Consider the following 27,148-nt stretch of genomic DNA (forward strand, 5'->3'; position numbering starts at 1 on the left):
TAGCGGAGAGGTCTCGCGCGGGAGGGGGCGTGCTCCTAAACAACCGGAAGTGAGCGATGTGACGTCGCATCGTGACGCTGAACCAGTGAAGGCGGAGCTTAGCGCCGCTCGCTCGGCGAGCGAGTTGAGGAGGAAAGGCATGGCTAGGGAGGAGGGTAACTTCTAATCGCTTGTAACTCCATTAATACGTAACGCTTCACTTAAATTGTGGTGCGAATGTTCTACTTAAGCTGTACCCTACGCGCCTACAAAATTTGTCCGAACCGTTTCAGGGGCCCTTTAACTTATGTTGCTTCCAACGAGTTCAATTTGTCTGTGGCATTTTTTATTCGCTAACGCCGACGGCCGACGGTAACCGCACTTTTAACACGTCGTTTGGCATTTTATGCACTTTTAGACAAAAAGATCTAGAAAAGTTCTTGAGTTAGACATTCTGAATGTGTTTACCAAAATAGACTCTAGTGACACCAGTAGTGAGTTTTGCCGCAGATAGAATATATACTAGCATATTCCAAGTGCTGTGGTTATGTTTAGAAGAAATTCTATTTTCAGTGTTATCCTAGACGCAGGCAGATTAGAGAACCTGTTGCAGCAGCAAACCATACCGCGTATCAGCAGATTGTGAGAATGAGAAGGGGGGGGGGGGGTCAGGAGGACTTTATTTTATTCGGAAGTGAATTTCAAGAATCACGAGTTGAGAGATACATCAGGAAAAAGAAAAGCTGTACAATTATTATGAAGCGTATGCAGGTAATTAAATCTATTTCATATGTGGTATTATTATATATGATGTTGCTTTTGAACTCGATATGTTCATCGTGTCCATTATACAACAAATAGTTTGTCATGTTGCAGCGTACAGCTTAATAAAGCATCTTATTTGTGTAAAAACAACCGCTCACATTGTAAGGATGTTAGACCATTCTCCGTTACGTTCTTCGCACTTAGGAGGGGACGCATCGCACGCCAACAGCATCGTTGATACCGAAACTGCAATACCGAAACCACCAAACATTACAGCCTTGCAGCTAAATGCGCGCTGGGGATTTCGGGCGTGCGTCGCAACGTGGCAGATGTTGACGAATAAGAGTGATGTTTGAAGCACGAATGGGCCAATGTGACGGAGCACTTTTGGTCACGTGGGCAAAGATAAGCCAATCGCCTGCCACTTGGTCCGCTGTCGTCGCGGTGCCACTTCTCGTGCGTGTGTTCGTGTGGCATTGGTAAGGCGGTGTTGCACCTGTTCGGCGACAGCAGATACGCTCAACTCTGCATAGTCAAGGTGAGCCGCTGTCGCTGATTTCGTTGTCGCCAGAGAAGGTTGATGCTTTGCGGTTCTAAAAGAAGTGCGTTTCTAGCCGCGCCCGACAGCCCCACTTCGGCGACCCGATGTGTCAGTACGGGCTTCGCTTAGGCCTAGACGTGTAGTAATACTGCTGATGGGCCGATTGAGGTGCCGGCGAGGGCAACGGGGCCAGCAGTCGCCGCGTACCGATGCAAACTCCCAGGCCCAGTCGGCTACATCGCGTATCCGTTGCAAGCGGATACTCGTCGTGGCTCGATTTGAGTGCAGACACAACGCGGCGATGTACTGGTGTCGGATATGCATAGGGCTGAGAGCTATGTTTCGGCTCCGGCTGCGCGGTGGTGTAGCTTGTCGGGCATGTCGATTTGACAGGCCGGACGTGCAGTCGTCGCAGCACGCCTCTCCCATTATTCTACCTGCCTATTGCATCGAGGGTTCGCGTTCTTGCCGCGATCCCCTGAGAATGTGTGCATGCCGCATCCATTCACAGGCCCGGCACCTTAGGGTCGCGCCACCTGCTCGGAAGGCTTGCCCGCGCAGCAGGCACCGTGCGACGTTCCGCATCTCAATTGCGTGGGACTTGTGGCGGCAAGCGGATGGAGCCGATCGCAGTGAGGCGGTTCCCGGTGCACTCTCCTGAACAGCGCCTCGCGGTAAACGACGTGGAGCCTATGGTCGGGAAAATCTCTGGCAGGGAGCGTCACGCACCTTTTCCTGGCAAACGTGATTACTGCTGCTGCGGTACACGCTCTCCCGTGTTCTCCGTCTATGTTTTCCGATAGTTCCCACCACGTCGACGTCAGAGACGAGGCCGAAGTGTCAAAAAAGTAGGGCGAAGGTTTTTTTGTCGTTCGTTGCTCGGACGGTGGTTTCCGTCGTCTGCTAGCGTACGTGTCACAGGCTCAATTGCGCGCATACTTACGTGATGAGCTCGCTGTGTATGATGCTAGCCTAGCGCGACATGTGCCTGCGCTCATATGCGCACCCTCCGAGGCATGTAGACACCAGAGGAGTCGGCTTCGAAGTTCGCCACCATCATTCTTCGGCTGTTGTTTCCCCGGCGGTTAGGGGGCGTGCCAGGGCGCGCTATTTGACAAGCCTGTCATCGCCGGTTTTCGCGCTCGCGTGAATTGTCTCGTGTACCGTTCAGTTGTAGCAGGGCTTCAGTTACGACTGCCGTGCAGACGCATGCACGATGATGCAGCAGCCTGTACTGAAAGTAAATTGAATGTGGATAGCCTTTTCTTAGGCCATTTTTGGTTCCATGGTGATTCAGCTGTCTGTAGTTTCGTATCACTAGCCACTGGGTTCCATGACCGTAGGCCATAGATGTAGCATCCACAGTTTATGGCCGTTGCATGCAGGGTCAGTCGCCAGGCAATATGTAAAGAAATTTATCACTCCACAGACGATGCGTAAATGAGAATGCCAACTCCCACTGCAGTTGGCAAAGCCATGCACAAATGGTGGGCCAAGAGTTCAGAAAGTGCTGAACAATAACGCAGTAGTTGAAAAGTACACACTCTATAAAAAGTGCCAAAACTCTTCCCTGTGATTCTAAGAAATAATTGTGCATTTCTGACCTGTTCAAGGTGCGATTGAGACTTACTGTGATGTTGCTGTGCTTTTACTCTCAGCTCTGCAGCACTGCTTGAGTGCTCTAGACAGAAGCTTGGATGTCTGTACAGCAATCAAGGGAAATTGAAAACTCTTCATGATTCACGAAAAGGTTTTGTCCTGTTTTGTACTGCTTTTAGAATAAACAAATCTAGGGCTAAAACACACCTTTAAGAATAGTTTATTTACTTACATTGTCTTTTGAAGATTGCAATGTCTCGTATATGGCTGCCTTATTTAATAGATGGTTGCCCATTATGATTTGAAAGTGAAAAACGAACTTCTGTTTACTTCTCAAGTTGTGGCTATGGAGGTCAGTTGCCTTGTGTAGTGAAAGTGCCAATTAGCTTCATGAACTGGCAGTGTGTGGTTATTCAAAACAAGAAAGAGGATCACCGGAAGATCGAAGCTTAAAAAGCGATTAACAGTGGTAGAGCATGGAATGTGGCACATCAGTTATGCGAAATCCCACATGGTGGAGGAAGGTTTATCAAAGGGAAAAAAATGACATCCACTCAAGTGTAGCACAGAGCTACAAAGGAAACCCTTATGGCTTCTCAGAAAGTAAGCTTGACAGTTGAAAAATTTTGCCCTGGTTCGCCGATGAAGCTTTCCTGGGAAGGTCGCTCTACCATGTGAGCTAACCAGGAGGCTAGCATATTCTAGCATGAGGAGAATTAATCGTCAGCTCTAAGCACAGGGACAAGGAATGTCGCCAAGCCAACGTTTCCTTGTCATTGCAAGGACAGCAACTGCTTTTCAGTTGCTGCCCATTGTTTATTTTTTTGCTGAAAAGCATTTGCTACCCTTCTGAAGACATGTTTCTATCGAAAAGTTTCCTATAATTGCGTTCCTCGTTCGGATACTCAAGTCAGATGAGAAAATTTAGTAACGCTTTGAGCAAGTGCTTTTTGCATCACTGAGTGTCATTTGGTGGCTGTATCATAAAAAGCCAACAAACACTGACACCAAGGGCAACATAGGGGAAATTACTTGCGCTTAATAAATGAAGTAAGGAAACGATAAATTATTGGAAATGGAAGTGGATGAAAAAACAAATTGCTGCAGGTGGGGAACGATCCCACTTCCTTTGCATTTCATGTGTGATGCTCTACCAATTGAGCTACCGCAGTGCCGGTTCCTCATCCACTTTCTTTGGTATTTGTTTCCTGGTAGAACCCCGGGAGTGTTAGCCAGCGTCACGACTCGGAGACCTTGTCAGCAGATGGGGAACATCCTTTCTGCCGCAGGTGTCACGAGAATGTGATCTTTTCTGAGTGAAGGCAACTGATCAATAAACCCACACGTGCTACCTAAAGGCATCAGTGTTGCTGGATTCGAGTAATAAGAGATTCGAGAAAAAGGGGTTAACTGAGGGGCCAGATTTTTATTAGTCATAACATAAGAAGCCAACAAGCACTGACACCAAGGACAACACAGGGGAAATTACTTGAGCTTAATAAATGAAGTAAAGAAATGATAAATTAATGGAAATGAACATAGATGAAAAAACAACTTGCCGCAGAGATGAACAACAACTTGCCGCAGGTGAGGTTGTTTTTCATCCACTTTAATTTCCAATAATTTATCGTTTCCATCCTTCATTTATTAAGCGCAAGTAATTTCCTCTATGTTGTCCTTGGTGTGAGTGTTTGTGGCTTCTTATGTTATGACTAATAAAAGTCAAGCCCCTCGGTTAACCCCCTTTCTTCTCGTTTATTACATCATGAGGGTCTTGAATCCGGTAATACTGATGCCTTTAGGTAGCATGTGTGGGTTTATTGATCGGTTGCCTTCACTCAAAAAAGATCACGTTCTCGTGACGCCTGCGGCAGAAAGGATGTTCCACATCTGCCGACAAGGTCTCCGAGTGGTGACGCTGGCTAACCCCTCCAGGGTTCTACTACGAAACAAATACCGAAGAAAGTGGATGAGGTACCGGCCCCGTGGTAGCTCAATTGGTAGAGCATCGCACGCGAAATGCAAAGGTTGTGGGATGGTTTCCCACCTGCAGCAAGTTGTATTTTCATCCACTTTCATTTCTAATAATTTATCGTTTCTTTACTTCATTTATTAAGTGCAAGTAATTTCCTCTATGTTGTCCTTGGTGTCAGTGCTTTTTGGCTTCTTAAGTTATGACTAATAAAATTCGGGCCCCTCGGTTCTTATCAGTTAAGTGGGATATAGTTACAATCAGAAATACGAGAGGTTGAGTTATTAATTGCATATAAAAGTTTTAAGGCTTCAATGCAATAACAGGAAAGTAATGGCTCATTGTTCAAAGATTGTCGAGCGTGTGTTGGTGAGAAACTGCAGCTGTAATTTTGGCAAATGAAACGGATAGATTCTCATTGAACATTATAGAGCCAGTTTATTTCACATTGTTTGTAGTGGAACCAAACAGGTGCATATTCTAGAACAGAGCTAATTAACGTTTTATGTTATACCAGTTTAGTATCGCGGGGGTCTCAGCTAAAGTATGGTGCAAATAACCTAATTTTTTTTAGAGCTTTCCTGTTTACATATTTGAGGTGTTTAGACCAGGAAAGATGTTCCGTTAGAATGACACCTAAGTACTTATAATGAGACACACTTTAAAGTTCGATGCCATCCAGAGAATAATTGAATGAGGGGGCTCTGTCTATCGGCTAATGACATCACAACTGTTATTACCAACAATGGATGTTCATTTGCGATACTTTGCACCAAGCGCAGAAAGACATAAGCGATTGGGCAAGATGGTGATGGTCATCAGTGGAGTTGATAGATTCAAAGAATACAGTCATCTGCATAATGTCTTATTTCAGTTAAGGTGCTACGAGGTAAATCATTAATACATATTAAAAATAATAAAGAGCCTAATATGGATCCCTGAGGAATGCGTCACTTAACGTAGACAGGAGTTGATTCCACTGAGTTAAAAAGGAACAAATTGTGAGCAACAACGAATAAAACTGGCTATCCAACAAACAAGACAGATAATTGAATATGGTGTTCGATTTTATCAGTAGTTTAGAATGAATTGCAGAGTTAAAAGCTGTAGTGAAGTCAATAAAGATGGCAACCATTTGATTACCTATGTCTAGGTTAGAAGTGATGTCATGAACAAAATCGTCTAATTACGTTAGGGCTAGAACCACGATGGAAACCATGATAGGCAGATGTTGAAACATCATTAGAGTTAAGGAATTTGATAATGTTTGTGAATAATGTGGTCTAACATCTTGCATGACTGGGGTGGGAGAGGTATTAGCCTGTAGTTAGAAGTTACCTTTTTAGATTGTGTGGTACAGTGCGAAATAGGGACAAGGGTCGCGAGAAGAAAATGGGGACTAGCGCTGGTCCTAATTTTTTTATCGCGTTCCTTGTTCCTGCTTCGCGCGGTACCACACAATCTAAAATGGAAAACTATCTAGCCCAAACTATCACCCTTAGAAGTTACCACCTGATTTATTCAGAGGCCATTTCCATTAGCTGTTTCCTTTGGCTGTTTTCCATTTAGTTGGTACTTCACCAGAGTCTTAGGATTTCTGGAAGATTACAGTAAGGTACTGCGCTGCCTATAGGGAGCATCTTGAAAGGAAAGAATTTGGGATACCATCTGAACCGGTATACTTTTTAGTTTCAGGATTAGGTTTAAGACACCATCAGAACTTATTACGGTATTGCCTAGTTTATTAGGTTGTGCATCATAACTAAACTTTGGAGCTACATGGTTATCAAGGGTGAAAACAGATTTGAAATATGAGTTAACAGCATTTGAAACTATGGTGGGGTCGTTAGTGATAGTGTCATTAGTCTTGGAAAGAGGTACTGCACGTTGCACTATGTAAAATTGATGTCCAGAACCCTTGAGGATATGATTTAAGAAATATAGGGAGTTGCACTGAAATATAGAAATCTTTAACATTTTTAGTATGAGTGTGAAGTTCCTCCTTGGTTTTTTTTTTTAAAGGAACATGAAGTGCAGGATTAGAATGCTTTGATTTACATAGTCTACTTACACACCATGACAGGTGCAAGATATCCTATTTAATCCAAGGAAGTTTATTATCTTTTTTGTTTACCAGACACAAGGGCCGTAGCTGGTCCTTGTGCCAAAAAGTACCAAATCATCATCACCATGCTATAATTACATGAACACATCAATTTGTTTTGAGCACATACAAGATAGAAACATATCCAAAATGTGTTTGGTCAAGGTGTAATGGTGATGGTGTAAATGGTGGCTCAAACGCTTTCAGTGTCACTGACATACTGGTACATTTCCCTACCATGTAACCATGACATACCGATACATTGCCCACTCTATAGTGAGGACCACATTCGGAGAGTGTTTTTCATTAGCATGCATTTTTTCACTTCTGAAACATGCTCGTTTTAATATTTACGAGAAAAAAATTGCAATGGTGTGGGTGCGGTACCTTCAAAAGAGGCCGCCACTGAAAGGGGTAAATCACAAGAAATTGGCTTTAACTCTGCCTTGAGTGTTTTAATTATTTATTCCTGAAGCACTGCTATTTAGGCTACTCGCTTCAGTGCGGCAAAGTGAATTCATTGAACACATTCACTGGCACATACACACCACAGCCAGTGAATGACGCTAATGGCAAAGCGCACTTGCTCAAAGGGGCACCAACTTCACCCCTGTAACTGGAGTATTAATCACCACAAGTTATACAGTCGAACCCACTTATAACAATATTCAAGTGCCACGAAAATTCCATTGTTGTAACGATAATTTTATAACCGGGTTGCATGAAACAAAATAAGGAAATGGCAGAGCTTATATCAGAAAACCATATAGACAGGGTGGCCAGTGCCCCTTCCACCACCTTCCCCTGCCCAGCTGCCGATTGTCTTCACTCGTTTAACTGCTTCCTGGGCGCTCCGATCGCGTGTAACAAGCCGCAGCTGTCGCGTTAAAGAATGGCACTGCTATAACAACTGCAAAGAGGTGTTACAGGTGGCAAGCGATATGCGAGCACCGCCGAGGCATCGCATTGGTGGACCCAAAAGGGGCCTTTTAAAAATTACAAGAAGGCTGAAGTGGCAGCCTGTCAGCTTGAGAAATCCAGAACAGACATTGAGGAGAGATCGCCACAAGCATCTCACCACGTACATCTCACTGGCTTGCATGAGAAAAGCCTGTGTCCATCAGCCATGCATGGTTTACGCGAAGCTTGCCGAAATCCTTCTACAAGGTATCAAAGTGCTCCATGTAGTGCAACGGAAGGTTCCTCACGAAAACGAAGCCCGTACCCCGGTCCAGGGGCACTTTTGAAGTCCTTTGAACCAAAGATCCTTTACTTCAAGGGAGAATGTGCACTGTCACACAGGCACAGCAAAGGAGCCCTACTGGAAGGGAGCTTTGAGTCAAAGGAATGCACGTTCATCCTTTGAAACCTCAAGGGAATACTCTTGAGCCTAGAGGGCATCCGACAGCAGAAAAAAAATCTGTAAAGATATGGAAGTTCAAATTTTTACCTCTTCAGAACAAGCTTATAAGTACTGAATACTATTACTAAAGTACTAAACACTTTCGGGAAACCCGCAATCTCCATCATGCACGCGCCGGTACAGCAGCGCCGGCACGGCCTGTCGTCAGCAGCAACATCGACGCAACACGGGTGCCATGTGCGATTTTGTTCTTTGGTGAGCGGCTGCTAGGCATCCGTCTCCTCGGCTTTTTTCTGCGCGTCTTCCCTCGTCACTTTTGTTTTGTAGCTCTATATTTTACCATGTTTATGCATACCTACCGCTGCCTAGCACACAAGGAATTAAACAAAGCAGCTTAAAGCAAGGGCAACGATGAATAATTGATGCCAACATGCGGTCTATGAAGCGGCACACATGGTGGCCATCATTACAATAAATACATCTGTATTTCATAAAGTAATGCCTTTACTACGCGTGCATTTTGTTTTGATGTTTGTGTATATTAGGAAAAATAAATATTGCTGAAAAAAATATGACAAATTTATTATAAGATGCATTTGGGCCATATTTTTTTACTTTCGAGGCGAAGGCAGCGCTAAGGACACATTGCAGTTTCTGTTAAAAGCTTCAACGAAGACCACCTGGAGACTGTGTAGCAGTGACACATATCCCTTGAACTAATGTGCATTTGAAAGTTAACGCTCCTTAAAGGGAAGCTGAAGAGTCTGTCGAATTCAATAAGACGCTCATATACGGATGCAGGAACCTTATAAACCATGAAGGTAAAATTTTGGGGGGGATTTTTCACTTAGGAGTGATGCAGTCGTCAGTTAAAATTACGCTGTAGCTCCGCCCCCCGTCGAGCACCGCGCGCTGCTGCTGACGCTGACAATGCGAGCGGAGACCGGAAACCGCGGCTTAGTGACGTCAACACTGGTATTCCGCTCCTTTGCAGTTTCCATGACCGTGCCTGACCGGGCTTATTTCTGCGTGCGTGCCGTTCTAATCTGCTTCGCTCGACCCTACATTCCTTTATTTGTGTGTATATAGGAGTGGTAGTTGACGTGCGCAGCATCAATTGAACTTGTAGGCCGATCATGCCGGCGTTCTGTGCAGCCTACGCTTGCACGAACACCAGCGGCTGTGACGATGTTCCGATGTTCCATTAGTTCCTGCAAGACAAGAAGCCTTTAGCTAAGTGGGAGGCTGCTGTGAAGCGAAACAATTTCAAGCGCTCAAGAACAAGTGCTGTGCTCTAACCACTTCCGTGACGATTACTACCGGAGTTTATCGATAATGCGTGCTTTGGGTTCTCCTTAAAAAAATTGTTAGCACGCTGAACGGAAGGTGCATGCTTATCGCCCACCCTTGACGCAGTATTCATCGCCAAGCGCCGCGAATTTTCTATTCGCACGTGTGTTGGGAAACAGCCTGCATGGACCTACCATAACGCAGTGCAAGCGTAAAGTTTGCATGTGTTAGAAAGCCTGCTCACGCCAAGACGCTGCACTTCCCCTTCTCTCGCACACATAAAAAACCGACCATCTCGCGTAGCCGACGGAATTCGCCGGTTACGAGTAGCGTGCGGATGGCGCGCTGATGAAGCTTCTATACTACACGTGCTTCAACAGCCGGTAAACTTTCCCCGCATTTAAACCGTCTGTGTAGATTGCCGACAGCTTTGGGGCAGTGCACAAATGCTGAAGATCGCATCACTGCTTACGTTCTACGAGGAGGCATGCAGGAACATAACACTACAGTTGTTTGCCCGGAAACGTACTCACTGGAACGCTGAATGCAGCTTAGCAAAAAACATACTTGCCAAAGAACATTTCCAACACAAAGAGATACGAACACTTCGCCTTCGTTTGCGTGGAAAGCAGTGCTTGCACCAGCATTTTTTGCTTCTTGGAGAGGCCGGCTCTTCGCAATCAGCTCGTACATGTAGTATGTACAAGTATGTACAATGCTCACGGAATGAAATAGGACGTGGAGCATTTAGTAGAACCCTATATATGTGCAAAGTACGCGAGAGCACCATGTCATGTCGCTAGGAATTAGGTCACCAAAGGTGACGATGACTCCGATGTAAGTGTATGCGCCAGAATTACGTCGATGTCACACGAACTACAGCCGGTTGAAATGAAAGTATGCGCATTACTTAGCCCTAAATTGACGCGTTTCATTCCGTGAGCACTGTACGTACGTGTAGCATGTACAAGTATAAATCCCCTTACAAGTGATCTTGCACGTGACAGCGACAGCGCTACAAGCGAGGCGATGGCTGTCGCGTTCACTTGTCGTCTGCAAGCCAAACCATTGTTGACGTCACGAGGCGCCCGACCAATCACAGGCGGAAACGAGGCACGCGAGCTGGGCGTGTCTGCTGCTGCACTTTTCATCGAAATAAAATATGTTTGCGCTTTCTTTCACTCAATTTTGATGCGATAATCAAATTCAGAGGGTTGAAAACCACGGCGTACTGCTCTTCACTCATATTATCCGAAAACCTTTCAGCTTCCCTTTAACTTCAAAGGACCTTTGGCATGCTCGTGTGAGGACAACACGTTGAGGCAGCCTACCCAACGGCGTCATCGCTGCCGTCATCACTATCCGATGAAAGCACGTTTGGAACAATCGTCTTATCGGTAAAAAGCACTTGGTTTCCAAATGTATAGTAGTGCACTTTCTTTTCACCGGCAACGTCTTGCATTGCCTATGATCAGCAGGCAGATCAGCCATCTTCCGTTTCGGTGGCAAGTCAAGCGAAGTTGAGAAACTGCACGGCCAGGAACTACTTTGACACAACCAACAAAAACAAACGCGAGCGAGTAGGCTGTTCGCAAAACTTCACAGAACGAGGGGCCAGTGAGCAACATGCGAGCAATCTGCTTGCGGCGCAGTAGGCGCGGTCCATTTGTGTTTTGGTGGGTCGGGCGGCGTAGAGCTACGGGCACAGCCCATTCGTGTTAGGAGGGGTGGAAAGGCAATGGGAGAGAGCCGCGCGGAGATGGCTGGAAAATGAGAGCGGGGTGGCTGTTGGAGCAGTGGCCCATCATGGAGCGGCTCGAATTTCTCGTTTTCTTTTTCTTTTCAAGGATTTCGCATTTCACTACCTTTCGGTTCGGACACCCAGCAGCCAGACTTCATCGTTACAACCAATAATGCGGCATCGGGGCATTGTAGTAACCGGCTTATTTCACCATAGAAAGCATACAAAAGTCGACGGTGCAGCAGCTTCTCATTGTTATACCCGATATGTGGTTAGAACTCGTATAAGTGGGTTCGACTGTAGTAGCCTGTTTGACCTTCATGGCATATACAATCAAAGTTCTGTCCTTTAAGGGACACAAATATTAAGTCAACATGGACTGTTAAAATACCATTCCAGAAACCTCGCAGTACTTGTTCTGGGCCAAGAAAAAACAATTTAAGAGAAAATCGCATTTGAAGGGTTTGGTTACGTTTAGCGCAATTCAAATCGCCCGCCTAGGAGCTGAGTAGTAGTGACGTTGCATATGCCATCTCCTCCCTTACAGCAGCCGTCAGAGTTAAACGGGCCCGACAGATGGCTATAGGAGAGAGACGAGCACTTTGGAAGACTGTTTTCTTTAAAGGACTGCTTCAAAATGAAATATTCTCGGTTGCTGTCCTTATTGCAAAAGTGACGACATTGGGCTAATTGGTTTATTTTAGGAGGTACGGGAATAGAGCAGAGAACAAGGCCGGAGATGGATGACATGAGTGCTCAGTGTTGCTATAATAAAGCAAATTAGGTTGATTTGTTGCATCTTCAGCATCATCAAAAAACATTTTTGCCTCTGACCTCATTTCTGGCACTGTTCCCACATATAATGCTCTCCTTATTGCAATTTAAAAGCACAGTGTAAAATGGAGGTCATGGGTCTTCTTTCGAGTAACAGGAGCCTGGAGTACCTCGCCGCTTGAGCTGTGAGTGATGATAGCCTTGGTATGAGATAAGGGTGTTCTGTGGAGGGAACCCTGTGTTGGCCTCTTGTGGGCAAAGGGGACTTGAAGGGCAAAGCAGCAGAAGCTCTGAAGACATTCCCTATTGTAGTGCTTCAGGTTCTTTCCTTTTGCAACTTTTTCAAAGCGGAGATCTGAGGAATTAAAAGGCTCTGAGTGGCTTGCATGAGATATATCTGTGACCTTGAATATTGAGCCAGGATAATATAACAGTTGGTTACTCCAGTGCTATTCCCCTTCGTGCTTCACAGGGGGTCCGAGCAACGCTATACCTACATTAGAGAGCTTTAGAATAGGGGCCCCAATATTTTGGGGCCCCAAAAAGCTTTGCGGGTGTTAGCGTTGCGGCACACAGGAGGGAAGAGATTTAGAATAGGGCTTTGCGTTTGCGGATAGCGTCTTGCGCTGACAGCGCCACTACGGCGTCTAAGAAAAGCTATTAGAAATAATTAAATAAAATATACCATTTTATGATAGGAATAGTGATTTTGACTTGCGTGTATTCGCGTTTAATTACAGTTTAGAGGTTATTCTTCAAGCAGCAAACAATTAGTTGCGTTTAGTTTTGAGCAACAAACCCAACTTTATGTGCCTTCACCAGCCAAGCTTAGCCATGTTAGGCCTACGAGCCACGAAATCCGCACTCGAATTCGAAATCGGCGGCGTCTAATGAATCAATCTTCATAACGCACGCTAGTTGAGAGAAAGCGATAACCGCAGTCACTTCTCCTAGCTTGCGAACTTCACGCGTTACCGCGAATCAAACCCAGGTTGGTGCTAGGTTAGAGCCGTCGCTTCGATGGGTGCCGCCATGTTTGTTGACGCAAAGCTTTTGGGCTGCTATTTGGGCTCCCGCTAAATTGGTGAAATAGCGTTCCCAACGCAAAACTCAAACGCAGTTTGTGTCTCGCGCATGTGCAGTGGCTTCGACGCTATTTCTTTGGGGCCCCAAAACGTTTGGGGCCCCTATTCTAAACCTCTCTATTATAGCGAGATGGTGGATTTTAGGCACTAAAAATCTGGGTTTTAAGCCCTAGTACAGGAACTTAAAACCTCATTTTAAGCACTATAGGAGCCAAAATAGGCACTATAAACTGCTCGCAAACAACTTGTTTTATGTATTTAATGTGTGTAGCCCATTTTCATGCTATGAAAATTGACATGGCATTCACTTGAGAGATTTAAAGGCAGCAGCCCTATTGTGCAAGCTGTTGCTTACAGGGCTTTGCTGGGCAGTTGAGAGGCCACTTTTTTTTTTTTTTGTTCAATCCGTCTACTCCAGCCAACACGCCTAATATACTGTGATACTGTGAGCAGGTCTTGATACTGTGAGCAGGTATCGTGTTTATTCAGTAGCCAAACTTGCTTGCTTACGCTGATGCATCAAGTGGAGTAAGCATGAAAAATGCAAAATACCGTAGGAAAGTCGCTCAAGTGCAGGGAGAGCTGTGTGGTAAACAGTTCATTGCAGAGGAGCAAAGTTAGTTGCTGGTCTACTGTAGAGTTCAGGTGAGCTGCCATTGGCAGGTGCACGACCAGAAAAGGAGAAGAACTGAAAAAGGCGACCGTGTAACTACAGTCGACAGTACTTCCAATGAACTTTGCAAGCTTCTGCCTAGTACACGAGCAGCTCAGTCTACAGTCGTCTTTCCAATCGGCAGTATTAGATCTTGCTGTTGAGTGCGGGAGTTGGCTGACGTTGAGGAGGATTTTGAGAGCTAAAGGTTCATTTACATTATTTGCAGTAATAACACAAAGTAATGAGCAGTCATAAAGTCATTGAGTGCCGGCAGCAAATCGGACGCTGCGGCCCGTGGCAAGATGAACGAAAAAAATTATTCTCCCTGTCTTGTTTATAACCCCTTAGGTCTCTTGTGGTCACATCATTTTCAGCCATTCGTCGAGCCAGCTCAGGTGTCATCATTTTCCTCCAATGGTAGGCGCCCGTGCAAGTGTCGTCACATTCGGCCAATGGGGACGCTCCAAGGGCTCCATTGACCGATGGTTGACTTGCCTCCGAATGCCGCCTCGCCTGGAAACACTCAGCTGGAGGAGATGGGTTGTTCTCAAACTACCTTCCAGAGCTGCAAAACAGCTTTGCTCAGTACCAAGATCAGCTACCTGGAACCATGCCAGCCTCCCGTTGCACTTTTGGGAAGAGTCTAGCATGGGGGGAAACAATAGCTCGACGTGTGGCGCATAGGGTGGGGGTCGCCAACCTGTCTGACAGGTCCGGTAACTTGGTAGACATGCCTCGGCGCACCATAATTGGAATGTGACAGCGATTGGATGTGGGCGGGGAACTTGAGTGATGCCAGGAAAAGGGTCCGTATCCAACAGCAGTCAGCAGTGCGGCTTTCTCAGTGCAGCACCTTTCTCAAATCCCTGCCTGCAATTTCTCGCCCACTACCGAAGAAGGATAACTTCAGTGCTCTTGTTCTCTTGCACTGCTAACCTGCCAAGTCTCGGGCAAATAGTGAGACCCTCACAACCTTTGTCTACACGCGTGCTTATTTGCTAGGTCAGATTGTTGGGTGCATTGCCATTAGCAGCAGTGTCAATGCTACTAGGTCTTGTGAAAATATGTTAGCTGATGTGATTTCGAAGCAAAAGAAAAAGTTTCGCCAAGAAGCGAGGCATTGATAGCAGTAGCAAAGTATTGAACAAATACATGAAGTAAGGCTTGTAGTTTTAATTGGCCGTGTAAATTGTAATAAACATTTGCTTACAAGTAAATTAACAAGCATGGTGTCGCGCATGCCCAGGCAAACGTGAACAGATCTCTTGATAATTGCGAGCACTCGCTGATGCAAAGCTGCTGTGAAGAAGAGTGGCAGCAGTGGTAAGCAAATTCCCCTTCATTTCCAATGCGCATGATAGGGGCACAGGAACACCACAGACACAGAGGCACTAGCAAGGCTCAACATGGTGTGCTCATGCACCTCCTGTCTAGCTGCAACCGGGCTAGAAGGGATGTGCGCTCACCTGCTCCCCCCCCCCCCATCCCACCTTTCCTTGCATGCATGAGCAGACCGTGTGTATCAAGCCACGGTCCTTCTCGGCTCATCGTCGCAGGCTTTCTCCTGCATCTACAGCATGCAGGGCACGATCTCATCGCTTCTGGACTGGATGTGGAACCCCATAGTGACATTGACAATGACGGTGGAAATTCGCTTTGAGTGCCCATAATATTGCTATTGCAATAAAAAAACTGCCTCCAAAAGACATTTTCAGGTGTTAAAAGTAAAGGTAAGCGTTTACAGGTGCAGACCTTGGAAATAGGCATTTATAGGCACTGTAATGTCAATGCTATGCTACTTAACCCATAATTCGGGCCAATGCATCACCCAGGAACATGGGAACGAATGGGCATTTGCCTATGATTTGGTCTCTAGTTATGACTTATTGGCCAGTCGTGAACAGTGGATGATACGAAAGGCATGCAGGGTTTCTAAACCGCCTTGAAATCCTTGAAGACCCTTGAATGTAGAAATAGATTCAAGAGCCCTTAAAGCTTCTTGAAAATATGTGTGCTCCTTGAATACCTGGAAAACTGAGGGGGGTGACTTTTGACCATTCAAGGTAACAAACTCCATTTATAGTCTATACCGGGGTCACTGCCTTTTGGAAAAGCGTCCCATATATTTTCTTTCGATAGGGCCACTGCATGATTGCAATGTGACATCTACACCGCCACCAACGTGGGCTTGTGTTTAAATCACCATTGCCATTGTGGAGTCAAAGGCAAAACCAGACCAAGCAGCTACACCATGCCATGCTTTGTTGTTTTGCTAGTTGTTTCACACTGCGTACATCATGGATCCATTTTTTAATCCTAGGCTCTAGAAAAGCCTGGAAGAAAGTATGTTTCAGTCAATTGGCTTGAAACTGCTGGTATCTTTGGCTGGTCTGACATTACTAATGCAGTAAGGTAATTGGCATCATTACTATAGGGAAGTCAATTTAGAAAAGGGACCTGTAGAGCTTGAAACATGTACAAATCAATAGCTGCTAAGAAACTTAAAACGTGGAACTAACTCGTGAAATAGTGCAAACAAATCCAAAACTTCACTTCTTTAGGGAGTTGCATACATAGCTGTGGATTCCATGGTTGAACTTGTGTGAGAGTGCCATTATTGATCGTTCAGTGCAGTCATGAAATGCCCTGCCTCCCGAGACGAGTTTTTGTTCCCACTATATTCTTAGTGCACTTTGTGCATAATCAAATTTGCAGTGCAACCTAGCATGTATGCAACATGTTATAAATGTCGTTTTCGCAACTAATTCCAATTTTGGGTCGTCATGTAGGCACTGTGAGTGCATCATAGTCTGCATATAACAGTACAGTGCATGGCAGTTTATTGATAATTCTGCACTTTAACGCAAGCTTGCATTAACTGTATGCTTATTGATTGAACTTCGATTACCGACCATGCATGATGTAACAACTTGCCCCCTTTAAAGGGCCCCTCACCAGGCCCCACAGCAAATTTTGGTTTACGCTCGAAGTTGTTACGTGTCCTCAGGAAGCGTTCTGCTGCAAAAATTTTTGAAATTGGCTTATTACTAATAACTGAGATAGAAATATTTCAGTGCCATGTACTAATGATTTCAGCAGGCGAGCTCCACTGCCAAGCGAGACACTCTCTCTACTCGCCTTGTCTAGCCTCCGCAAGCGAAATTCCTCCCCTGCATTCTCCTATACCGTACCTCGAAGATTGCGTGATGCATTCGTCACAGGCCCCGCCTTCATTTTTTTTCTCTTCATTTTTTTTTTGTAGCATTGCACACTTTGCTGACGGCGTTGCACGCGAGCTGTAGTGATTGTCTTGTTTTGCGCAGCCCACGATTTTGCGTGCTGTGCACGAGGACACGTGACTAGCGGCATAATTCAGTGCTACACGAATACTGAGGCAGACACAAGGGGATCGCAGAGCAAGATCACGCACTGGAACACTGTAGAACATGAGTTTCGGTACCAGCGCACGTGACTGCACGGCCATGGGAACAAGCAGACAAAGTAGAAGTACATCTCTCTTGCTTTGGTGCAAAGTAAAACAAAAAACACAGGCATTCCGTTTTTGTGTTTTATTATTTCTCTAAACTTGAATTTGTCAAATCAAGCAACACATCACACAAATAACATCTGTTGCCTTGAATAATTCTCAGTCATGTGTCTCGATGATTGACGTCACACTGCGGACACGAGTACAAAGGCGTAGGGACATGAGTATGTCACCATCCAGCTTGGGGCGTGGTCGCTGTGAGGGAAAGGGAAAGCAGCGCTTGAATTTAAATTTCAGATCTTTCCGCAGCGCGTAGCGATGTAATACTTTGCAAACGTGATCATTAGCGTGCATTGTATGCTCTGCGCTTGTCAGCTCAAAATGGCCAGACCTGGCGAGGGGCCTTTAAGATGGTGTTACAAAATATCCTAATTGCAGCTTGAGACATTTGACATGCAAGTAGTCTTGTAAGAGAACTATACAATTTTAACCCTTTAATGCCAAAATTATTTAAAGCATGTTGGAAAAAAAAATGTTGCAGGAGATCATAATTTCATTCAGCCCTCTTAATTGAATGCAAGCATTATTACTTTGTGTGAAGGCTGAATTTTCTGGGAACTTGGGGAGTATATCGCAAATTTGTGAAATCTGGCGATTGAGAAACAAGATGTTCCTCACAGATCGCGTTAAAAAATGTGTCTGAGGTAGTTACTGGTTTGCAAAAGACTGTTTATTTTGAGCTAGAGATGACCACACATTTAATGAATGGCCAGCTCGCCTTTGTCTGGTAAGCTAGGGCTGTTGAATATAGTGAAGACACGACATTTTTTGCTCAGCAAGAGTTTTACATTGTACGTTGCGCACATAAAAACTGGCTGTGCTTTGCACCCTGGTTGCTTGCATGGTTGGCATATGCTGGTGATGCCTGGGCCATATCTGGTGCTGTCAGTGCTAAAGCAGGCTACAGGCCAGGGTGTGAAGGGGGCGAGATTTCGCAACTCGTGTTTGCAACATGTCTTCAACTCTCGTCGATCATGTTTTGTGCAATATTGATATCGATCTACAGGCAGGTGTTTGACACCACAATTGCTGATCATTGTCCAACGTTTTTGTTTCTGCCTCGGGATTGTTTGCGTCCTTTTCGCCAAACGCACCACAAATATATGATAAGGCTTAACTACTTATGTGTACGCAGCATCCTAGTTACTATAAATTTCAATAACCTCTACAACGACGAAAGTTCACATGGAGTGTCAAAACATTATTGACTGCATTATAAACGTGATAGAATAATTGTGGTACGCTTTATGACACAGCTATGATTACGCCATATGCCCATGATAAATGAGTCCATACTTGCCCTACTAAAGAGGAAAGACTACTATTATAATAAATTAAAACATAAAACTAATGACTGCTACAAAAGCCAGTGAAAATTTTTTCGAAGCAAATCAGTTATGCTAATTCGCAACCAAAGAAGGCCTATTATACAAACTTCATTAAACAACTAAATGGCAATGGAAGCCAAACATAGAAAATCGTCGGAGATGTAGTAGGATTACAGGATAAACAATGTTACTCCCGAAAATTTGTCCCCGCAGATTGCTAATGACTTCAGTGATTATTTCTCAAAAATTGGTGACAATATATATAAACTCTGTTCTTGCAATTCCCACCACCAGAATCCAGAGAAGTGACAAGTGATTTTTCGTTTCGTGCAATAACTCCCGAGGAATTAAAGTATCTAGGCAAGTTATCGGCTAATAAGGCATCCATACTTGACGATATTCAGGTTAAGATATTGAAAAACAGTATTGATGTCTTATGGGTGCCCCTTTGTCTCGTGTTTAACCATGCGATAAGAAGTAATGTTTACCCAAGTATACTGAAAGTGTCGGAGGTTATCCCTGTACAAAACTGGCGATGCGAACCATCTGAGTAGTTATAGACCAATTTCAATTCTTAGTGTAGTTAACACACTATTTGAAAAGCTCATTGTACTACAGTTAAAGGCATTCCTTGTAAGCAATAACAGCTGCCCGCAGATGCATGGCTTTGTTGCAGGTAAGTCTACATCAACCGCAGTTTTAACACTTTCACAATACCTTAACTCTGCTATTAACAAGAATAACATTGCTCTGTCAATATTTCTTGATATAAGAAAGGCGTTCAATACAATCTGTCACTCCATACTGTTAGAAAAACTGGAATCTTATGGTATCGTTAAAAATGCGCTTCACTTCATCCGCAGCTACTTTAAGGCAAGAAGGCAACAAGTGGTAATTAACGAACATCATTCTGCTTTCATGCTGACGTCAGCTCTATTGTAGTTTTTAACAGCTACACGTGATTCTGGAACTGGTCCGCTAGCGCCGATAGTAATTGTTAGCAGCAGCAGTTTATGATCTGATATGCCCTCTTTGAGCGTGATGTTGGCTGTTAGATGATTAGAGACAAATGCAAGGTCTAGTATTGAAAATGTTTGCCCTTGAATGTGCGTTGGCTCTGTGACAAGCTGAGATAACGAAAAATTAAACGCCATGTTCAAAAGCAGTTCAGAACTAACATCTCTGCTGCCGGCTGTCAACATACTCCAATCAATAGTGGCTAGATTAAAATCGCCAGTAAGAATTAACTTAGTACGATCTTTCAACCTGCCACAAAGGAAGTCGTGAATTTTCATTACGTAGTCGTCGGACGCATTTGGTTTCCTATAAATACCGCCTATGAGTACAGGTGAATCGTGGACATATACAGTGCACCACACACTTTCATGATCTGGAATACCTTGCTCTTTGCGAAAAGATAAGCCCTGCTGTACTGCTATAGCGACTCCGCCCCCGCGGCTGTCGCGGTTGGAGCGAAGAAGAAAATAAGACGGAGGAACTATTTCTGAATCATGAATATCAGCGTGCAGCCATGTTTTCGTTATGACAATGTCAGGAGAGTAAGCAAGATATCTTCTAATTTTTGAGTTTTATTAACAATGCTCCTTGCATTAAAACATACTAAAGAAAGTGAATTTACAACTCCTGCTCGTCATGCGTTGTCAGCACTGGACTTCCCGGCGTCGTCGCGATGTAGGCTGTTCAAAAGTAGCCTGCATTTCTGTAGTTCATTCCATATATACAGTTGATCGTTCACTTGAAGCTTATCAAAAAGAAGTGCCTTCAACTGCCCAACGTCCCATCGGAGCTGTTCTTTCGTGTTGGCTTAGTCTTAATGAATACTTTGTTCAGCGCAAAACAACACACACAAGAAAGACGACCAGGACAAGGCGCTACTCTCAGCTGACATAATTTTGTTGCGTCACTCCTTTATAGAACAGCTGAAACTAGAGGAACATGCGCAGTGTGCGCCAAGCGGTGGAGCCACCAACATCCGATCCCAAGAGCGCACTCATGCAACAGAATCCGAAAAACCAAATTCAGCCCTGTACAAGGTTAAGGAAGGCACACTAATGCACTGTGACGCCAATGACTGAATGAAGAATGCTTCCGATAACTCTCGGGTGGTGGTGTCGCAGCTCTTTTTCAAAATCGTGGTATCATGAAACATGGGTTTTCACATGCATATTTTACAATGCTGAGCCAAATGGGAACCTGTGCCTGTTGGTATGGATCGCTCATGTTCTCTAAGGCGCTCATTAACACAGCGGCCTGACTGCCCTACATACACTTTGCCACATGACAGGGGAATCTTATAAACCACACCGACGCTGCAATCTACAAACTTCGCGTGGTTCTTTTCACAATCTGTTTTTTTTTACTTTTACAAATACGGCTGCACAACATTGACAGTTTCTGAGGAGCGGAAAACACTACCGGATTTGGTATCTAGTGGCGACATTCTTTAATTGTGAGCCACTCTGTGGCAATACAGCACAACTTCAGGCCTCTTCTTTTTTTGTGGTGCATTTACTTTTGTGCCACTTCCCTTTCAGTTTCTGAAGCAATACCTCTGAGACTGACGTCACCACCACACTTGGGTAACCAGCAGCCTGCAGCATATTTAACTGCAACGAAACTCAGGTTCGCCGAGTGGTGACAAGATTTCATTAACGAAGATTCTAGACACATCAAAGCAATGGCGCATTTCACAGTCTTTGAGTGATTCACAGATTTCACAGATTTGAGTGACGATTTTGAAAAAGAGCCGTGACACCACCGCCCGAGAGTTATCGGAAGCATTCTTCATTCAGTCATTGGGGTCACAGTGCATTAGTGTGCCTTCCTTAACCTTGTACAAGGCTGAATTTGGTTTTTTGGATTCTGTCGCATAAGTGCGCTCTTGGGATCGGATGTTGGTGGCTCCACCTCTTGGTGCTCACTGCGCATGTTCCTCTAGTTTCAGCTGTTCTATAAAGGAGTGACACAATAAAATGATGTCAGTTGAGAGTAGTGCCTTGTCCTGTCGTCTTTCTTGTGTGTGTTTTGCGCTAAGCAAAGTATTCATGGATTCGCACCAACTAGCCTGCCAACGCATTGTGCTTAGACTCACTTGGCCCTTTCCCTCTATGATCATCTGGCAACAAGCGGGTCGCCATGGCGACAGATAATGCTACATGCTATGCCATCACCAGAGTGCTCCCGATAAGCTGCGCCACCGATGTCGCTGATTTTCTTCTACGCTACGTGATTTTACAGCATCGAGCTCCTTGCCAACTGCTCACTGACCATGGCCAGACATTCCTTTCAAAAGTCATCGCCGACATCCTGCAATCTTTAACCAGGCACAAGCTGACTACATTGTACCATTGAAAACTAATGGTCTCATGGAGTGTCTGAACTGAACCCTGACAGACGTGCTTGGAAAGGATGTCTTGACCGACCGTACTGATTGGGACCTTGCTCTACCCTTTTACATTTGCTTGCAATTCTTTGCGCCATGACACTGCTGGTTATATACCCCTTTCTTTCTCTTGGTCGGCTGAAAAGCAACATTGCCACAGGACACATCCCTTCTTCCGCCGCAGCAGAGGCCAGCGAATATGCCCTTGATGCCATCACCAGAGCAGCTCAAGCATGCGAAATTGCCCATGTTCACCTCCTGGCCTCCCAAGAGAACCAGCGGCAATTGTGCGACGATGGTTAACACAGACACGTGCACCTTTTTGCGTCGTTCTCTGGTATTGGTGTGTTCCCCCGACCTGTCATGTCAGACTGTCCGAAAAAACTATTTCCTCAGTACAGGGGCCTGTGTACCAAGAATAGTTTTGGACAGCCTAATTGAGGGCTGTGTGCCGTTACTCCAGTTACAAATGGAATCACCCCAATCAACACCAGTGCCTCATCTGCCCTGCATTCCACTGACGCGCATGTCGCGCGCCTCGAACCCTATTACTTTCCTGTTAACCCTTTCCCTACTGCAAAAAAATGCAGAAAATTGTACCAAATTTACCGTAAATTTTGTTTTTGCTTAGTTTGTAGACGTTTTTATTAAAAGGCACCATTACTTCAATTCAGTGGGGTTCCTTCATTTCACAAATTGCGTAAGAAAATAGGTTGAAGAAGGCTTCACTGCGTGACCCTGGTGCCTTGCAAAAAAAAAAAAACTTTTTGCAGGGCTAGATACACTGTGAAAAAGAGAATATGAAGAAAAAATAACCTAAATGTTGCAAAAACATGCACATGAATAGTGGCTATTATTATGCAGCTTCTAAAGCAGTTGGGTCATCTTCGTATGGTAGACTCACAGGCAGCCACGAGGTCCTCCGGGCCATCCATAGAATAGTCATCATACTCCTCAGATGAGAACACATCGCTTTCTGTTTTCAACCGAAACTGTACAGAGCTATGGTCTAATGAGTCGTGAAAATATGTTCTTTTACCCACGCTTTCATTGCCTTGCTTTGAGGAGGCGGCCATGTTTTATGTGGGGGTGTCAGAGGCGGCAGAATAATGAAAGGCGAGACACAAATGGCAGAACATGGACAAGTGTGGCCTGCTAGTGTCAGGAATCGCAACTAGGTGCAACAGGACGAGTGCAGTCATCAAAGGTTCATTGTGTGACAAATTTTATGCATGGCTATAGTCATTAGTTATATTGGTACAAAATTCCATGACGATAATTTGACAACGAGGGGGGGGGGGGGGTGAACGGGGGGATATTTAGGTGCACTGGGATGGTGCTGCCGCTGGGGATAATGCTACCTGCACATTGTATGCTTCTTTTGGGCGATGCATTCAGGCCGCCCGACGAAGGGGAACTGCTCCCGAGTCTCAAGGCTGTTCGCTGAACTGGCCAGCGCTGCAGTTTTTGTAAATGTACACTGTAAATAGCTTTCAGTGTGTAATCCCTCATTTGCGTAACAATATGAATGCAGGGACTGACAATGAGAAATAATGTGAATGTTGACTTTTTGCACTGAAATCTTCCTAATGCATTTTTTTTCATTTTCACTTGTTTATCCAAGCTGGCCTTACATGGGGGGAGGGAGGTAACAAGGAACTTCAAAAGGTGGTTACAAGCATGAAAAATAAAACAATTAAAGAACACAAATGTTTTCAGCATTAAAGAGATACAGTGCATCTAGTATAGTAGCTTGAATTAATGACTACAGGGTGTCCCAGCTAACTTCAGCCAGAGTTTAAAATATGCGAATGCCACGTAGCTGGACAGAACCAAGATAATGTTGTTTGCCGTCGCTTGGAGATGCTCAAATTATTTTTCATTACGCCTAGCTATATATAAATACTTAATTAATCAGTTTCTCAAGTACTGTAATTAGATGAAAAGTGCCAATTAGAAAACTGTAGAGTAGCATGAAAAACTCCCATTACAGCTTTTTGCTCAATGCTTGCTACGTAAGTGTTTTTGCGAATGTGAAAGAAGCCCGCAAATGCACACAAAATTGCCGTGCGACTGACTACGTAAGGGCCCTGAGCAATTAGAATGAAAAAGTAATCTGAGTATCTCTAAGCAATGGTAAATGTTACCTTGGTTCTGTCCAGCTACGTGGCACTCGCATATTTTGAACTCTGGCTAAAGTTAGCTGGGACACCCTGTGTAATGCAATAATACAAAATCAGGCTACAACACTATGAATATAATGCATGATTGTGTTCAAAGGTAGCAAGGCGTGCAAGCAGGATAACATGGTTGTTTATAAAAGAACTGGTATGGCAGGTTTGCTCATTAAGGTAGGTTAGTAATTGGAAACAAGGCAATTCCTTAAAGCGACACTGAAGCGACACTTAAGTCAACGTGGACTGTCACAGTACCATTCCAGAAACTTCTCAGCACTTGTTTAGCGCCAAGGACAGATTTTGCTTAAGAGAAAATTGCGGCTGAAGGATGCGGATACCTTTACCGCAATTCAAATCGCCCGCCCGCGAGTGGGGGAGTGGTGACGTTGCGTACACTATCTCTGCCCTTTACAGCAGCCGTCTGGAGTAAAATGGCACCCAACAGACGGCGCTATGGTTTTTTGTGCAATATGCAAATGCACAGCGATGGAGAAACCAAGCCAAGACAGAACGTTGGATTGACCCTTGCAGCTGCTTTTGCTTAAGTGACTTGGAGTTGATGTTGTGGGAGTTTCACAAGCCAGCAAAACCAGCGCAGCACTACGCGATAATGAAACTACTGAAACGTGAAGGCGCGAGCGGTGCTGAGTTGAGTGAAAACAAAACCTTTCAACTGTCCACGTCATTGTCAAGGGTAACATCAATGAGTTCTTTTTTCTAAATGTAGAATAGAACTGGACATGTAGCATTTTCTTCCGTCTTATGATGCAATGCAATTATCTTTTTATTACAAGAAGTTGATTTCTAGCGACAAGGAAAATTAGGAGTGTCTTCGTCGTCGGGCTAGTACTTGAATATCCCTGGCGAGTTGTGAATTGTGTCCTCCATTTGCCTCAATTTCACAATCACTAAAACTTTGTTTGCTATAATATTGATGCCTTAGGCATCCTCGTCACTTTAGTCTGGCCTAATATTTGCCTTTAGTGTCCCTTTAATGTTCACAATGGATTGCGGAAGGGCGTTCCATTTATTTATTGATAAGACTAAAGGTCATTTTGTTTTTGTTTTTATTAGTGATTGAATATATTTTAGTTCGAGGGAAAAGTAGGTATACCTTGTGTTCGTGGACAATAAGGGCAGATGTGGGCTGCTTGTTGAGCACCCATATACTCGTGAGCCACGACCGATTTGTTGGTCGGTACTGCAAAAGCCATTAAAGAGGGGAAAAAAAAAAACTTTTGACACTCTCCAGTGTCCTCTCTCCAGTGAGCGCGAATGGGAAGAAGCCCTCAAAAGCCCGGACCTCAAACTGCAATTCAAGGCCGTCCAGAGGGCCCAAGAACTGGCGGAGCGTCACCACGTTCCCGTCCCGACTTGGGCGTCGCCTACGGTTTCGGCCCAAGGAGCTCGCCGCGTGCGATCTCCAACGGCTTAGACCCCTCAGGACCTCAATAAAGTTCTTGACTGACTGATTGACACTTTGAAAGCACAGGACGTTTAATTTCATTCATTTATACCCCTGTCACACGGCAAATCTAATGTCATTTACAACGAATGACATTCGCTGATAATGCCATTTCTTTCGTGTCACACGGTAAAACGTAAGGACATTTTCGAAAATGACATTTACAAACAAATCAGTTCGCCAAACTCATTCGCATTCGTTTGGAACTGAATGTGAATCCTCGACACCACGAGTTTACCAGTGTTTCGCAAACAGTATGTGCTTCTTTTTCTGTTTTAACAAAAAATCATTATTATTCTATCCATTCTATTACCTAATTATTGCTTTAACGACATTGAAGTCCATCACATAGGTAAATACAGAAAACTACTCTCAGTCCAGTGACCAGACAGCCATCTTTAGCTTTCGCTGCAGCAGTTGTTTTGGTTCTCACTGGAGCATTGGCCGCGGCCACTTCAATTGACTTGGCGTAAAAGCGTGCGCGTGTTTTCCTGTGGCACGCGCCAAGAATGAGGATATTAGAAGCTCGCATGCACGTCAGAAAGACGATGACATGCAACTGCCCTTCCCGTACCACTTTAGCAGATGTAGCGGACGCGCCTATCGTTCTCTTCGCCCTGTTGCTTGCCTTAGCTCGACTCGACTTCGTTGGCAATGTCGACAAGTTAGTAATCGAACGCTACGGTTTGAAAGCAACGATCACATATTCTAGTGGAATTTAGCATATTGGAAAATAATTATTGGACAAAAGTGGGTTTGAGGCGTGTCTTTTTTTTTACTATCGTCATTGTCATCATTTTCAAATGACATTAGTTTTCGCCGTGTGACAGCGCACTGTGATAATGACGTTAATCACAACAAATGTAATTTGTTGGAAATTACATTAGATTTGCCGTGTGACAGGGGTATTACATTGACTGGGGTCCGTGCTAGTATATGCTGCTGAAACAATTAACTGCGATGTCACTTGAGCTTAATTTTTAAATGAGATTCAGGTGGACTGAAAAATTTCACGGTGATTGGAAAGATGTGCGATATTTAAAAAGAGTAAAAGCTTGTTATAGAAACTAACAGGAGGTTTGCTCTATTCATTTTTTTTCTTTCCGATTAGTGATCTTTACACAATGCTAGGGATTCTTTTTATTTCATACCCACTGGTTTTATTTTTGGTTATGCCCTGCTGTCATGTAATGTGCTAAAACCTTATTCTTCATAGTCAATTCTCCATTTTATTCTATGTGTTTATTTCTGTGTACTAGCCAATGGAAACTAACCCTGGCAACCTTTAACGCGCAATCTCTCTCGAGTGAGGCTAGCTTGGCAGGATTCTTTGAGGAACTATCAGGCATTGTTTGGGATA

General features: G+C 44.5%; 1 protein-coding gene across 14 annotated transcripts in view; it reads left to right on the forward strand.

Moving 5' to 3' along the window:
* Nucleotides 1–1,126: 1,126 nt before the first annotated feature.
* LOC139047307 (ribosome-binding protein 1-like) overlaps nucleotides 1,127–27,148 on the forward strand; it is a 396,181-nt gene continuing 370,159 nt past the window's right edge. For 12 of the 14 annotated variants that reach the window (XM_070521121.1, XM_070521122.1, XM_070521130.1 and 9 more), the window contains exon 1: nucleotides 1,888–1,959. In XM_070521121.1, coding sequence (XP_070377222.1) covers nucleotides 1,903–1,959 — 57 coding nt within the window. In that variant the 5' untranslated portion in view covers nucleotides 1,888–1,902. Of the gene's footprint in view, nucleotides 1,283–1,887; nucleotides 1,960–2,943; nucleotides 3,036–27,148 lie in introns of those variants that run through there. The other 2 variants (XM_070521124.1, XM_070521128.1) reach the window with 2 other exon arrangements.

This window comes from Dermacentor albipictus, chromosome 7 (assembly GCF_038994185.2).
Source record: "Dermacentor albipictus isolate Rhodes 1998 colony chromosome 7, USDA_Dalb.pri_finalv2, whole genome shotgun sequence".
NCBI lineage: Eukaryota > Metazoa > Arthropoda > Arachnida > Ixodida > Ixodidae > Dermacentor > Dermacentor albipictus.